Below are 14,201 nucleotides of genomic sequence, written 5' to 3'. Positions count from 1 at the left end.
GTGTCGTCACGTGGTCGTCTCGCCAACTGTTGTTCCTACAACTATTACTAACTCATAGCGATAAAGTAAAACAATGCCATAAAATAAATTTAAAGACAACCTATGGCTCCTGTCGGTTGTCGTACTCATCGACATGCAAGTCGTGATAATTATTACAAAACATGATCATCTCATACATCACGTATATCAAATCACGTCTTGGCCATACCACATCACAACATACTTTGTAAAAACAAGTTAGACGTCTTCTACTTTGTTGTTGCAAGTTTTACCTGGCTGATATGGGAAACTAGCAAGAACCGTTATTACCTACGCAAAGCCACAATGATGATAATCAAGTTTCCTTTTAACCTTCTACAAGGACCCCTTTTGTCAAACCCGGTTCAACTCAAGTGGGAGAGATAAACACCCTCCAACCACCTTTATGCAAAACAAGTTGCATGTCAATCGATGGAACCGGTCTCTTGTGCGAGGACAAGTAAGGTTGGTTCGAGCCGCTTCATCCCAAAATACCGCCAAATCAAAATAAGACATGTGAGGTAAGCAATTTGAACATCAACGCCCACAACTTCTTTGTGTTCTACTCGTGCATATCATTTATGCATAGACCTAGCTGGTGAGGCCATGGTTGGGAAACGTTGCATGGGAAACAAAAAAAAATCCTATGCACACGCAAGATCTATCCATGGAGATGCATATTAACAAGAGGGGAGAGTGTGTCTACACACCCTCGTAGACCGTTAAGAGGAAGATTGATGTAGTCATATGTCTTCACGATCCAACCGTGATCCGTCGCGATCAAGCGCCGAATGGACGACACCTCCGCGTTCGACACATGTGCAGCTCGATGACGTCTCCGCCTCCTCGATCCAGCAAGCGAGGGTAGTGTAGTAGATGGGTTCTCACGCACCAGGACGACATGGTTGAGGTGGTGGTGGAGCTAGTCCAGCAGGGCTTCACCAAGCAATACTAGAACGAGGACGGAGGAGCAACGGAGCAACGAGAGAGAGGGAGGCTCCAAGGGGTTGGTGTGTGCTCTTGGGGGCGTCCTCCCCTTTCTCTATATATATATAGGTGGAGGGGCATGGTGGACATCCCTCCAAGCCCTAGGGATAGCACACCAAGGAGAAGGAGTTGGACTCCTAGTCCAATCCCCTCCTTTCCATACACACGTGGACTTTCCACCTTTCCTAGCCGCATGAGCCTTGAGGGACTTGTGCGCCTAGCCCAATAAGGCCAGGGTGCCTCCCCTCAACCCATTCTTACTCTTGGGATGTGGTGGAACCCTTTCTTGGTGGACTTTTGGCCTCCTCTAGAAGTTTCGGGGCCCTTCTGGAAACTTCCCGATACAATACAGAAAAAACTAAAACTTTTTCCGGAACCTGAAAACAACTTTACATATATAAATATTTACCTCCCGACCATTGCGAAGCTCCTCGTCATGTACATGATCTCATCTGGGACTCCGGACAACATCCGGTCACCAACATACATAACCCAATAGTACTATATCATCATCGAACATTAAGCGTGCGGGCCCTAGGGGTTCGAGAATCATATAGAAAATGACCGAGACACCTCTCCGGTCAATAACCAATAGAGGGACCTGGATGCCCATATTGGTTCCTACATATTCCATGAAGATCTTCATCGGTCGAACCACGATGCCAAGGATTCAATCAATCCAGTATGTAGTTCCCTTTGTCTATCGATATGTTACTTGCCCGAGATTTGATCGTCGGTATATCACACCTAGTTCAATATCGTTACCCGTAAGTCTCTTTTCTCGCTCTATAATACAAGATTCTGTGACTAACTCCTTAGTCATATTACTTGCAAGCTTCTTTGATGTTGTACTACTGAGAGGACCGAGAGATACATCTCCCCATACAAAGTGACAGATCCCAGTCTCGATACATGCCAACCCAACAAACACCCTCGAAGATACCTATAGAGCACCTTTATGATCATCCAGTTATGAAGTGACATTTGATAACACAAGGCATTCCTCCGGTGTCAAGGAGTTGCATGATCTCATAGTCTTAGGAATAGATACTTGACACGAAGAAAGCAGTAGCAACAAACTTAGTGATACGATCTAATAATGTGCTTACATTTGGGTCTTGTTCATCAGATCATTCTTCTAATAATGTGATCGAGTCATCAAATGACAACTCATGTCTATGGTTAGGAAACTGATCAACGAGCTAGTCTAGTACATGCTCGTTAGGAACACAGTGTTCTTTATATATTCGCACATGTATTTAAGTTTCTGGTCAATAAAATGGATAATAAACGTTTATCATTAACAGGAAAATATGATAATAATCAATTTATTATTGTCTTTAGGGCATACTTCCAACAAAGAAATGCGAGAAAAACGAAAGGACAATGGAGGATTCAGGAAGAAAGGGAAAGGATAAGGCAGCCATGTTGGGTCCACAAAACACATGGCTGGAACATGGAAGAGAAGATCACTGTGTGCTCCCCTCGTTGTATGATCTGTAACGATCCAAGGCTTAGCGCAAAGCCGTCCAAAACTTCGGCCGACGTGTAGGCCTTAACAGTGGCGGAGGCCCCCAAAACATGCCATATAATGTTAGAGGGGGCCAAATCACTTAAACCTAGCTAATTTTGTCTGGCAAATGAAGGATTAAGAGTACATATAGGTGTATTTATGAGAGCATAGGGGGGAAAGGCCCCTGCCAGCACCCCGTGCCTCCGCCATTGGGCATTAACCAAGAAAAATCATCTCAGAGCAAAAATAATTCAAGTACCTCGCTGGTAAGTGGCCTTAACATTTTAGTTGAGGTTTGCAAGTCATCTATTACCCCTCCTCCCCTGTCCAAAAGGTAAGCTACTAGACGCAACAAAGAAAACAACCAAGAATAGTTCATACATCTTTTAATTTCCTTAGGGCATCTCCAATGTAACCCACAAATCGCTCACACTTGTTCGGATCGAGCAGTCCACGCGTCGCAAGCCATCCAACACGGTACTCCATTGGACCACAGACCATTCTGGACGTCTGTTTTCCCGTAAACGAAATTAAACAGGGTCGGGGGGGGGACTTTGCGGGCATCCGAACCACTGACACGCACGCTTCCTGCACCTCGGATCCACAACAAAATTTCTTTCGTGCCCGGCAACCTCTCACTGGTGCCGACATTGAACTGCCCAAATTGAATGTTATACTAAGAGATCCTTTCATCACAAGTTAATAGTATATATCACAAAGATGTTAATGTTTGCATAATTACTTCGACCATGAGAGTATTAAGTATCTTCATACCGGATGGTGTACTTTTGGGGTTGTTCTAACGTCAACCGTAATAGGATGACCATAACGACAACTTACAGGTGCATTTGAAAATGTATGCCAAGATCCTTGATAGCTCGAGATAGGTATTTGCTCCTTCGAAGATGGAGAGATATTCTTAGAGCCTTCTTAGTGCGACGGTCTCCATGGAAAGACCACACAAAGCCCTGCCCACACGCTGCGCCACCACCACAGAACAACCGATCGCAAAGATCGACCACAACTCCACTCCATGGCTAGTGGAGCCCGCACCATCGCTGAACACCACCATCAAGACGAACCACCACCCTCCACGGCGCCCATAATGATGCAGACACACCCTACATGCTTCCACCGCACATGTGCACCACCACGCTATGGCGCCCAACCACTACGCAATGCCCTACTCGTCGACACCGTCCTACATCGGCCCAACATGTGGGACAGTGGGAGAGAAGGCCGCCCCACCATTGGTTCCATCTGAGCTTTCTCTACCAAGCATACTGACGGCGGTGAGGGAGCAAAAGTGCCCTGCGCAGGCGCGCTAAAGTTCCCTCCCCATCGAATTGTGCGGGAAGGGGAGGGGGAGGGGCGACGCCTGGCTGTGGCAGGTGGGATCCAGCGTTGTCCTTTAGCCTTCTTTTTAGGAGACAATCTACATTCAAAAGGTTCAAGGTTGCAATTTGAGAAGCCATGCTGCACCATCTCTCTGATGGTCTTCTTGGAAATAGCAAGAGCATCTCTTGTCCAAACGAGATATAGACAATACGAGGCAAAAACGCTCTCCAACAAATTGTCTACATGCTAGTCCATCACTCATTGTCTAAATGTGGACGAATCAGTGGACACATTGTCTAAATGTGGATTATCCTACAGACAATCTATTGGTGAGTGTTTTTGCTTCAAATTGTATATATTCCGTACAAAAATCCATTAATAGTTATAAGTTGGTATTAAAATACAGGAGAGAGAATATAGATAATCTGTATATAGGCAATCTGTTAAAGAACTGTTTGTGTATATGAAGGAATCATTTTAGACCATTGTCTATATAAACATATACACAAGTTGTCGGAGATGCTCTAACATAGAAAACATTCTCGAACCCTTCCGGGCTCGGGTCGGATAAATCACGCCGAAGGTGGGGTCTGCATAATCCATCTTCCATTAGAACACAAGCTAGCTATCTTTGGTGCTCATCTTTCCGGCACCTTTCCCACCCGTTTTTTTGGCTCCGTCTGCACTTGAATAGTGTACTGCTTTTGCAGCTCCTGAAGCCTCTCAAGAAGTTCTTGGAACGAAGGCCGACATTGCGGGTCACTGCTCACAGAAAGGATAATCATACAACGGGATCGGGAATCAGTTGCTCAGTACCAGCGTGCAGAATGGTAGTATGTACCTGTCCCAACAACTCTGGATCATCGATGCCAACTGAGGATCCGTGTCCCTCGGAATTTCAAGTCTGTCATCCATGAAACCCACGGCTCCGACAACCTGTGACATAGGGGCCGCAAAGCTTGAAAAGAAGAAGCAAAAAATAAACTAAGTTTTCTTAAACTGCAACGATTGCGATTTTGCTTCTTGGAAAAGATTTACCATTAACCAGTAAGCTAGTATTTTTCAAGAATTCCTTTTGGCTTTAAGACACCACAAAAAGAGATCAACAGAAAAATCATCTCCATATCAGTCATGGGCCACACTGAAAGGATAATGGTTGATTTTTTTTTAATTTTTTTTGGAAAAGTAGGACAGCCTCCGGCCTCTGCATCAATCGATGCATGCAGCCATATTATTAAAATGGTTCAGAAACACAGTTAAAGTTCCTGATAATGGTTGAATATGAAGCAAAGAAACATTGAAGTTTGTTACTATTATTAGGAAGTATTAGTATTAGTCTAGGAATCCTTATTAGTCTATTAGTATTAGTCTAGGAGTCATTATTCGTCTATGTTTACTTTCCTTGCACCTCAAGTCATGTGTAATATATATATGCCCCTTGGACCTTTAATATAGATAAGTTACTTTCCTAACATGGTATTAGAGCTTAGGTTAATTTTTTAGCACGCACAACTCGTGCAGATCCAATCTCGCGCCGCCACCAACCTCCTCTCGGACGGACGCTCCCTCCCCTCGCGATGCCGCCATCGTCCTCTGGCCGTCTCGTGCTGCTCTCCCTCCCCCTTCACGCGCCCTGCCCAGGCAACGCTCTCTCCAGGTCAGGAGATTGGGCCGCCCTAGTCAAGGCTGGCTCCAGATCTTGCGGAGGGAGGCGAGAGGCTTCTTCTTCCTGCTCCCGCCGGATCCCGCTGCAGTCACTGCCATCGGTCTTCAGGATCCCGCCGCAGGCCCGCTCTCTCCTGGATCCAGCCGCTCCAGGTCGCGCCGCCTCCACTCCAGGTTGTGCCGCCTCATCTCCCGCCGCTCCAGGTCACGCCGCCGGACGATGGCCCTGCTCCTGGACTCTCCATCTCCTACCGCTGGACCAGGATTGTCCCGATCCCGATTGGATACGGATCTCGCCGGATTCTGATTCTCCAGGATGCTCACCACCACCGTGATCTGCCCGGCGCGTTACAGCCGCGTGTGCGCGTGACTGCTCATGCATCTGCCTTCGGCATGGTCAGCAGTTCCTGCTGCTACGTGGTGCTACTCCCGCTGCTCCTCTTGGCCGCCGCTGCCTCTGCTCCGCACGTTGCTGCTGCGTGCTATCTTGGCACCACGTGTCTGCTTTGCTTCCTTGTGCGTACCTGCTGCTACCTGGTTCCTCTTGCTGTGTGGTGTTGCGTTCGCGATCTTCGTCCAGTGTACCTGCTGCTACCTGGTTCCTCTTGCTGCGTGGTGCTGCGTTCGCTCATGCATGCTACTGCTGCCTTTCCGTCACGTACGTGGCTGGCGGCGTGCTAGCTTCTGCTCCGTTCCTATTTTGATTTCAACAACAATAAAAAAAAGTACAATGTCTTCTGCATACACGATGGATTTTGCATCTTTGTGTCGTGTATGCTTCCTAGCTTTTAGCTTCCTTGTTTCCGCTGCATCCACCAAATCCGTTGATATTTTGTGTTTTCTCATGCCATGCGAGTCCACCATACCTTTGTCCGTCAGCCTTTTCTTTGGTCGTGATCCTTTCTATGCAACTTTTGTGGCCTATTTGCCCTTGTTGTTTTCTATAGGATTTTCTGGACTTCTTTTGCATTGTCGATCTACGTCCATCGTGCCTTATCCGCCGAGCTTCTTTCGCCGACGGTTGTCGTGGACTATGATTTTCCGCGTAATGCTTTATTCTCTTGATGTGTCATCTTCTTTTGACAACCCATCTTCTCTTGATACTTATCTTGTATCTTCAAGTGATGCAGTGTCTACCTCTGATGTGCCATCTCTTCGTTATCTCCTTCGGCGACTCGACAAGTTTTGAAGACTCTTCATGCTACGACGACACTCTCAAGACGCGGATTTGGATTATCATTGTTTTTTTTAGTATTACACTTCTTCAAATGCAATGCTATTGCATACACTTTGCATTTGAGGAGGGGTGTTAGGAAGTATTAGTATTAGTCTAGGAGTCCTTATTAGTCTATTAGTATTAGTCTAGGAGTCCTTATTAGTCTATGTTTACTTTCCTTACACCTCAAGTCATGTGTAATATATATATATATGCCCCTTAGGCCTTTAATATAGATAAGTTGCTTTCCTAACAACTATGACTGGTTGTATCTAAGTAGAGTACAGATGAAGCTGGCAACCTTATGTACCTAGTGTAGGAAACAGCGGTGGGAAATTTAGTTGCCAACTTGCCACCAAATATTCATAAAAATAATCAGATTAACAGCTGACCAATATGCATAACAAAAATATACCTGCACTGTATTGAGAGTATCCCAGGGAATCTTCTGAGTAACAAGCTCCCACAGGACTACTCCATAGCTGAATACATCAGACCTATACTTAATAAAATGGAAGAAATGAGTAATAATCTGTAGGTAACAAGGACATCTATTGTTTAAGAATCTCCACGCTGAGCTTACTTTTCATTTGAAGGTTCACTCCGCAGCACCTCGGGAGCCATCCACTGCGGCTGGATGTGGAAACCAAGTTATCAGGTACTAGGTTAAAGTTTATGACAGTCTTATCAGTCTGGAGAATCCATGTGAAAAGGTTAAGTTGGCTTGTACTTACTGTTCCCTTTCCAGTTTTTGTTGTCAGAAAAGTTTCGAGTTTCAGACGTGAAAGACCAAAGTCCGCAACCTAATAGAACCAAGTGAGATGAGGCAACATAAAGTATGAAGAACAAAGTTTCATACTTACTTTTACAGTCCAATTCTTATCAACCAGCAGGTTTGGCGATTTCAAATCACGGTGCACAACAGTGGGGGTGGAATTGTGAAGATAGTTCATGCCCCTTGCCTGCAACAAAATTAATTCTTATTCTAAGAATCCACATGGAAAAAGGTGTACTCGGCAGAGAAAATATTAAGTAACTTCTATCTCGATTGGTTAAGACGGTTAAGACAACAATATTGCACATCACAATATATCACATGAATCATGACTGAATTTTGCTGATATAATCTTCACTTATGATCATAGTAACATAATGTGTGATAATATGTAGCACGAGATACCTTTTTAGATGGCCGGTACATGATACCACCTATTTTCTGTTTCAGTCTTCCATACACTGAAGCTACAAATATGGCTTAGCTTACATGCAGTTCAACTTCGCTTTTAGGCAATTGCAAAAAATAATTCTGTATCAATTCTAAACATCTTGTGAGATCTTCAAGTGAAGAATGTTTATCTTGATATCTATTCTGCTATAACATGTTCATTTCTCAAAAAGTTCTATGTAGTATATTTGGCTCAACTTTTCCTGATTCCTTAACCAGCTGTTAAAATAAGATGCACTCACAATGTCGATAGCCATGTTAACTCTCCGTCTTGGATCGAGCTTGCCAATGTTAGTTCGGAGCAACCGAAACAAACTTCCACTGCATTATGGGACTCAGAAGTGTTATACAGAACAAGTAAAACAAAATGACCTCTTGTGAGATTCTAAAGTATACACAACTACAGAAGAATGCCAAAACTTTATTTCCAGTAGCAAGAATGATTTAACACCTACGGAAAATTAAAACAACCCCACCTAGAAAAAAATTCAATGCATGGTATGTCAGAGGTGATTTTAGTATCAACTGAAAAGAACCGGGGGTATTAGCACTCCCAAGTATAAAACTCAGGTGGTTGCTTTCAGAACCATGTCTGCCAGCCATTGAGTCACCAACCAATCCTTAGAAATGTTTTTTTTCAAGAACAAGCAACAACATGTTGCATGTCATTTTCAGTAAGCAGTAGAAATGTTTTTACTAGTATCCATTGGAAACACATGTAGGAAGATATACAACATACCGTGGGAGAAATTCAGTAACAATACAAAGACGTTGCTGCGACAGAACTGCACCCATGAAAAGTATTACATTGGGGTGTCGCAGTTTCTTCATCAATGATACCTACACATTTGAAGGATAGTAATATAGTCATGGCCACAAAATAAAGGGGTCACAGGATTTAGGAAGTTGTCCATGTAGTAATTGACCCACAAAAAAATCAACAAGAGTGAAGATTTATCAACACCATATCTTTTCTTCATATTTATTCAAATGGTTTTATTAACATAGGATAGCGAAAATGATAACTGTAGGTTCTGTGAACAGCACGGAGTGTCGGAGTCCAGTCTTGCACTTAATTTATGGAATGGAGTGTCTATCTCAATAATATAGTAGATATCATGTAGTTTCATTGCCATTATACCCAAATTCTAGAGCAACTATATGTAGAATTGTAGATATAGATGTGCACCTCTTGTCTGAAGGTATTTATCATTTCTTCTGAATATTCCTGCTTGGAGAATACTTTAGCTGCCACATCCTACAGGAACATGGATAGGTACTGAAAAATTAAAGTTAAGATGTAAAACCCCATTCATAATCATGCAACAGAAATGATATACCAACTTACCGAGCCATGCCACAGAGCATGATACACTGTTCCGCAACAACCTGTATACATTGAACATGAAAATAGCACAAACGAGTCCGTTTGTTACGAAAAAGGACAATACCAGATTGCATGTAACAGTCTAAGAATAGGGATTTCATTTTTATATTCTGTGTGGTTATCTACATGGACTTTAGGAGTAAACAAGTACATGCATAACCATACGAACAAAAATGCATCACTATTGTGTAAGTGTACCACTTGCAACTTAGAATCTCGGAATAGACATTCATGCCACTGTAAAATCATGAAATTAACTGAACTATAATGATTGAAGATTAGAAGAAACATAACTGATCTGGATTAGGCCAACAATAAGAGGAGAATACACAAGCTTTTATTAAGGAGCATGAAGAGCGCGGAATTTTACTGAAAATTAGCTGATTTGGACTATGCCTATGAGCTATTAAGATGCATGCGTAGTGTGAAACTGTGAATTACTAACGAAGAACAAACATCTCAAGTAGTTCTTACGATTACAAGCTATGGATATGCCTAATACTGAATCGTTTGAAGTACATGTTAACAAGAGATCTGAGTCCCTACCGATGGAGTAATTACAAAGGGAAAAGTAACTACCTTGACCTACTTGTTCTCCAATTACTAGGTCTTCCCAGGGAATCTCATAATCTAAGCAGTCTGCTTCATAATCTACTCTGTCAATATCGGTGCTATTCGTAGTCCCAGTAGTGCTGCTAATGCTACTCGCGCTGTTCTTATTGAAATCCCACCAGGAACCTGAGACCTCATATTTGCTAGCCCAAGTGTAATCGCTGTTTTGGCGGTCTGGAATTATGATAGGCTCTAGAACTGAAACTCTCTGATGACTCTCTTTATTCTCTAGCTTATCATGCAACTGTGTTGAGTTCATGTCATTCTTTCCAGAATCCCCGTCAACTTCATGTCGTTTCCAAGGCCATGATATGCCCTTCTTGGCCAATAACACCTGAGCCTTTGAATTAAAGATCTCGTGAAACCCTACTTTTCCCTCTCCTGAATCATCACTACTTGTTTTGCATGACTTGCCAGTGGATTTCTCTTCAGTCACGAAGACACGATGCACTACATCTCCACTAGGGGTGTTTTCTTCACTTGATGCCAGCTCAACCTTGCACGATGCACTACCATACTGTTTATCGCTATTCTGGCCTGTCCTTATCCGAGAACGAACTCTACTTGTAACACTAGAAACCTGTGTTGTTGTTCCAACATCAAAAAAAGAACACACTAAGAAATAAATGAAGAATAAGTACCAGAAAAGAGTAAGTTCGATTTGAAATTGAACAGCAATAGAACTTACCAAAGTTACTATCTTGGAGGTAGTAGCGGATTGAAGAGGTTGCTGGGAGTGAAGAGAACCTTTGTTTACTGAACCCCTTTTAGGCCGGTTGTTAGCATGGAACTTGGGCTTTGCTGTACTCGGAATTTGATAGGATACCACTGAGCCTGAGGGACTAAATATCTCGTGCGAGAGACCAATGAGGCCCACCAAGCTACCATCGTCATCGTATAAAGGGGTGTTATGGATAAACATAAAAAACCTCTCTCCTGACTTTTTCTTAAGAGGAAACTTCCCTCTCCAACACTTCCCTTTACATATAGTCTGGATGAGGTCGTTTGCTGCATCAAAGTCACTAGGATGAACAATTAATTCAACGGCATTCCGACCAACTGCTTCTGATGCAGAATAGCCATATATATGCTCAGCATACCGGTTCCTAGATTACAGAACAAAAAGGAAGAATTTGGTAAACCATGCATTCATAGAATGGACCAGAGACAGTTGTGAGCAGGGATGCCTATTGCATAAACAATTGGATCTACACTCATTACACGCATCAAGAGATGCTCTATGTATTTTATTTAAAAAAAGCTCCACATCTCAACATTTAATCTATGCACAACACTGGCGCCAAATAAATACTATGAATAGCACTGTTGCAGCATTTCGTCAAGCACCTTGTGAGCAATGAGCATACACAACAGAACCAATATAAGCAAGGGACCTCACCAGTACAGGACCTTCCCGTCGGGGGCAAGGATGTGCACGGCCTGCCCCAGCGACTGCAATATCCAGTGGCAGGGCCTGTCGGAGAACCTGCCGTGGGCGACGACGTGCCGCGACGACGAGGGCTGCGGCCGCAGCGCGCGGAAAGCTGTCCCCACGGCCACGGGCTGCGCGTCGCGGCGGTCCGGCATGAGCATGAGCTTGCCTATCTCCCGCTTGAGCTCGGCCTGCCCCTCCTCCAGCACCCGTATCTTCTTCAGCAGCTCGTCCGCTTCCATCTCGTGTGGCGACGATCAATGCCCCTTCTCGCCGGAGATGCCGCGATTAAATAGGCCGACCGGAAGGAAAGATCTAAGCACGAGCCGACGGTTTTGCTCATGCCTGACATAATCAGTGGGCGAGGTGGGATGAAGCCCAAACTGAGATTCTCCTCTTCAGTTCCAAGTTTTCCTCCCATTCCCGGCCATGCTTTCGCGCTCTCTCCACGCCACCTTCAAATCAGCTAGCTTCCAGCCGGTGCCGGAACTCATCCCAGTTGCCAGCCATCTCTTTTTAAAACGCTGATTGTGCTGTAGACGTACGCACGTAGTGACGTAGACACTCATACCACCCCACACACACACACATAACGCCTGCTAGTAAGAGCAACTCCAACACACGCGCTATCTAAGCAGCACGCTGGAAAAATCATGTTTTTTACGCACGCGCCCGCTTTGGCTGGTCCAGCAGACACGTAAAAATCACGCGCGCTGGATAATCGGTTGCGCGCGAGGAGCGAAACGCCACCCCGTGTTGGTATTTCGGGCACGCGCGACTGCACTCTCTCCCACGCGCTCCCTCTCTCCCGCCCCGCCCCATGCCGCTGCCGAAGAAATCGCCCTATGGAGCGCGCCAGCGGCATCCCCCTCACCCCTTCCTACACCCGCGACCCCTCCCCTGCCGTTGTCGCCGCCGCAAATCCTAGCGCGGGGCTGAGCATCGCCGCCACCGGCGCCGCTCCTCCAAGCAGCGGCCTCGCGCGCATCTTGTTCATGGCGCCACGGCCGACCGTGGTGGGTGCCGTCGCGCTACCGCCGCCCACCGTCAAGCGATCGAATGTGGCGGCCGCGACAACGGAGACGACCCGAAAGAAGAGGGCGCCGGCCGGCGCCGGCGCTATTAAGCGGCCAAAGAAGACACTGCGGGTTCGAGAACTATGCATATATGACCTGAGACACTCCCCAGTCAATGTCCAATAGCGGGACCTGGATGTCCATATTGGATCCTACATATTCTATGAAGATCTTATCGGTTGAACCTCTGTGCGAAGGATTCATATAATCCCGTATACCATTCCTTTGTCCTTCGGTATGTTACTTGCCCGAGATTTGATCGTCGGTATCCCAATACCTATTTCAATCTCGTTACCGTCAAGTCTCTTTACTCATTCCATAATACAAGATCCCGTGACTAACACTTTAGTCACATTTCTTGCAAGGCTTGTATGTGATGTTGTATTACCGAGTGGGCTCTGAGATACCTCTCCGTCACACGAAGTGACAAATCCCAGTCTTGATCCATGCTAACTCAACGGACACCTTCGGAGATACCTATAGAACACCTTTATAGTCATCCAGTAATGTTGCGACGTTTGATACACACAAGGTATTCCTCCGGTGTCAGTGAGTTACATGATCTCATGGTCATAGGAATGAATACTTGACACGCAGAAAACAATAGTAACAAAATGACACGATCACATGGTACGTTTATAGTTTGGGATTTGTCCATGACATCATTCTCCCAATGATGTGATCCAGTCATCAAGTGACAACACTTGTATATGGTCAGAAAACCTTAACCATCCTTGATCAACTGGCTAGTCAACTAGAGCTTACTAGGGACATAGTTTTGTCAATATATCCACACATGCATTTATGTTTTCATTCAATACAATTATAGCATGGATAATAAACGATTATCTTGAAACAGGAAATATAATAATAACTATTTCATTATTGCCTCTATGGCATATTTCCAACAACTTGTTCTCTTGTGTTTTAGCTCAATATTGCACAAAACCTATTTCGAGGAGAAGAGAAGAAGACCAAGAAAGGCAAGATCAAGAAAGGGAGAGCATTTATGTTGCCCCATTGCTACAAAGTGTTTAAGGATGTAGAGGAGTGGAAGGCCCATGATGACCAAAAGGAGGGCAATAAAAGGAAGGCAGCTATAGATTTGGATGATGAGGAGGAGGCATCAAGTGATGATGGCAAGAGTATCCCTACACAAAACTCAGTTGCCTACTCCAAGCCAAAAATACCAAATGGAAGTACGAAATAAGCAAAAGAAAAAAGAAGAGGAGAGGAGATGATGAGTTAACGAATGCTATGGATGCTCTTTTAGTGGCAAGAAATGGAGAAACCGAGGTGCGGAGGATGGCAAGGAGCCATGATGCGATGGTCGAGGAGAGGAGGTTGGCGGCCTAGGAGAGGAGTGTGGCGGTCGAGGAGTGGAAGGTGGCCTTGAAGGAGAAGAAATTGACCATGGAGGAGCGAGCTACATTATTGGAATGGGAGAAACACTTGTTCTTCATGGACACGTCTGAAAAGCACAATTGCTCCATGATGACCCACAAGTGTAGGGGATCTATCATAGTCCTTTCGATAAGTAAGAGTGTCGAACCCAACGAGGACCAGAAGGAACTGACAAGTGGTTTTCAGCAAGGTATTCTCTGCACGCACTGAAATTATTGGTAACAGATAGTTGTGTGATAAGATAATTCGTAGCGAGTAGCAAGTAAGAATAGTAAAAAAGGTGCAGCAAGATGGCCTAATCCGTTTTGTAGCAAGGGCAAGCCTGGAC

General features: G+C 44.7%; 1 protein-coding gene across 2 annotated transcripts; it reads right to left on the bottom strand.

The window, feature by feature from the left end:
* Positions 1 to 4,212: 4,212 nt before the first annotated feature.
* LOC123445192 (receptor protein kinase TMK1-like) lies at positions 4,213 to 11,886 on the bottom strand. 2 transcript variants are annotated; one of them, XM_045122147.1, is made up of 13 exons: positions 11,361 to 11,886; positions 10,650 to 11,067; positions 9,929 to 10,541; positions 9,311 to 9,351; positions 9,152 to 9,220; positions 8,702 to 8,802; positions 8,205 to 8,283; positions 7,601 to 7,699; positions 7,472 to 7,540; positions 7,321 to 7,370; positions 7,153 to 7,234; positions 4,698 to 4,792; positions 4,213 to 4,618 (listed from the first exon to the last, which is right to left on the bottom strand). In XM_045122147.1, the coding sequence occupies exons 1-13, from the start codon at positions 11,633 to 11,635 to the stop codon at positions 4,495 to 4,497; spliced, it is 2,115 nt and encodes a 704-aa protein (XP_044978082.1). In that variant the 5' UTR covers positions 11,636 to 11,886; the 3' UTR covers positions 4,213 to 4,494. The 2 variants fall into 2 exon arrangements, with proteins under 2 accessions (XP_044978082.1, XP_044978083.1); XM_045122148.1 differs by having other exon boundaries at positions 7,153 to 7,219.
* Between the last annotated feature and the right edge of the window lie 2,315 nt (positions 11,887 to 14,201).

This window comes from Hordeum vulgare, chromosome 3H (genome assembly GCF_904849725.1).
Source record: "Hordeum vulgare subsp. vulgare chromosome 3H, MorexV3_pseudomolecules_assembly, whole genome shotgun sequence".
NCBI lineage: Eukaryota > Viridiplantae > Streptophyta > Magnoliopsida > Poales > Poaceae > Hordeum > Hordeum vulgare.
The sequence above is the reverse complement of the archived record's forward strand: the minus strand, read 5'-3'. Positions and strand labels throughout refer to the sequence as shown.

Coding starts and splice junctions, on each gene's coding strand:
- LOC123445192 (XM_045122147.1), bottom strand. CDS start 11,635: ATGGAAGCGGACGAGCTGCTGAAGAAGATACGGGTGCTGGAGGAGGGG. Junction 11,068..11,360: donor GACGGGAAGGTCCTGTACTG/GTGAGGTCCCTT, acceptor TCTGTAATCTAG/GAACCGGTATGCTGAGCATA. Junction 8,803..9,151: donor TAAATACCTTCAGACAAGAG/GTGCACATCTAT, acceptor TCAAATGTGTAG/GTATCATTGATGAAGAAACT.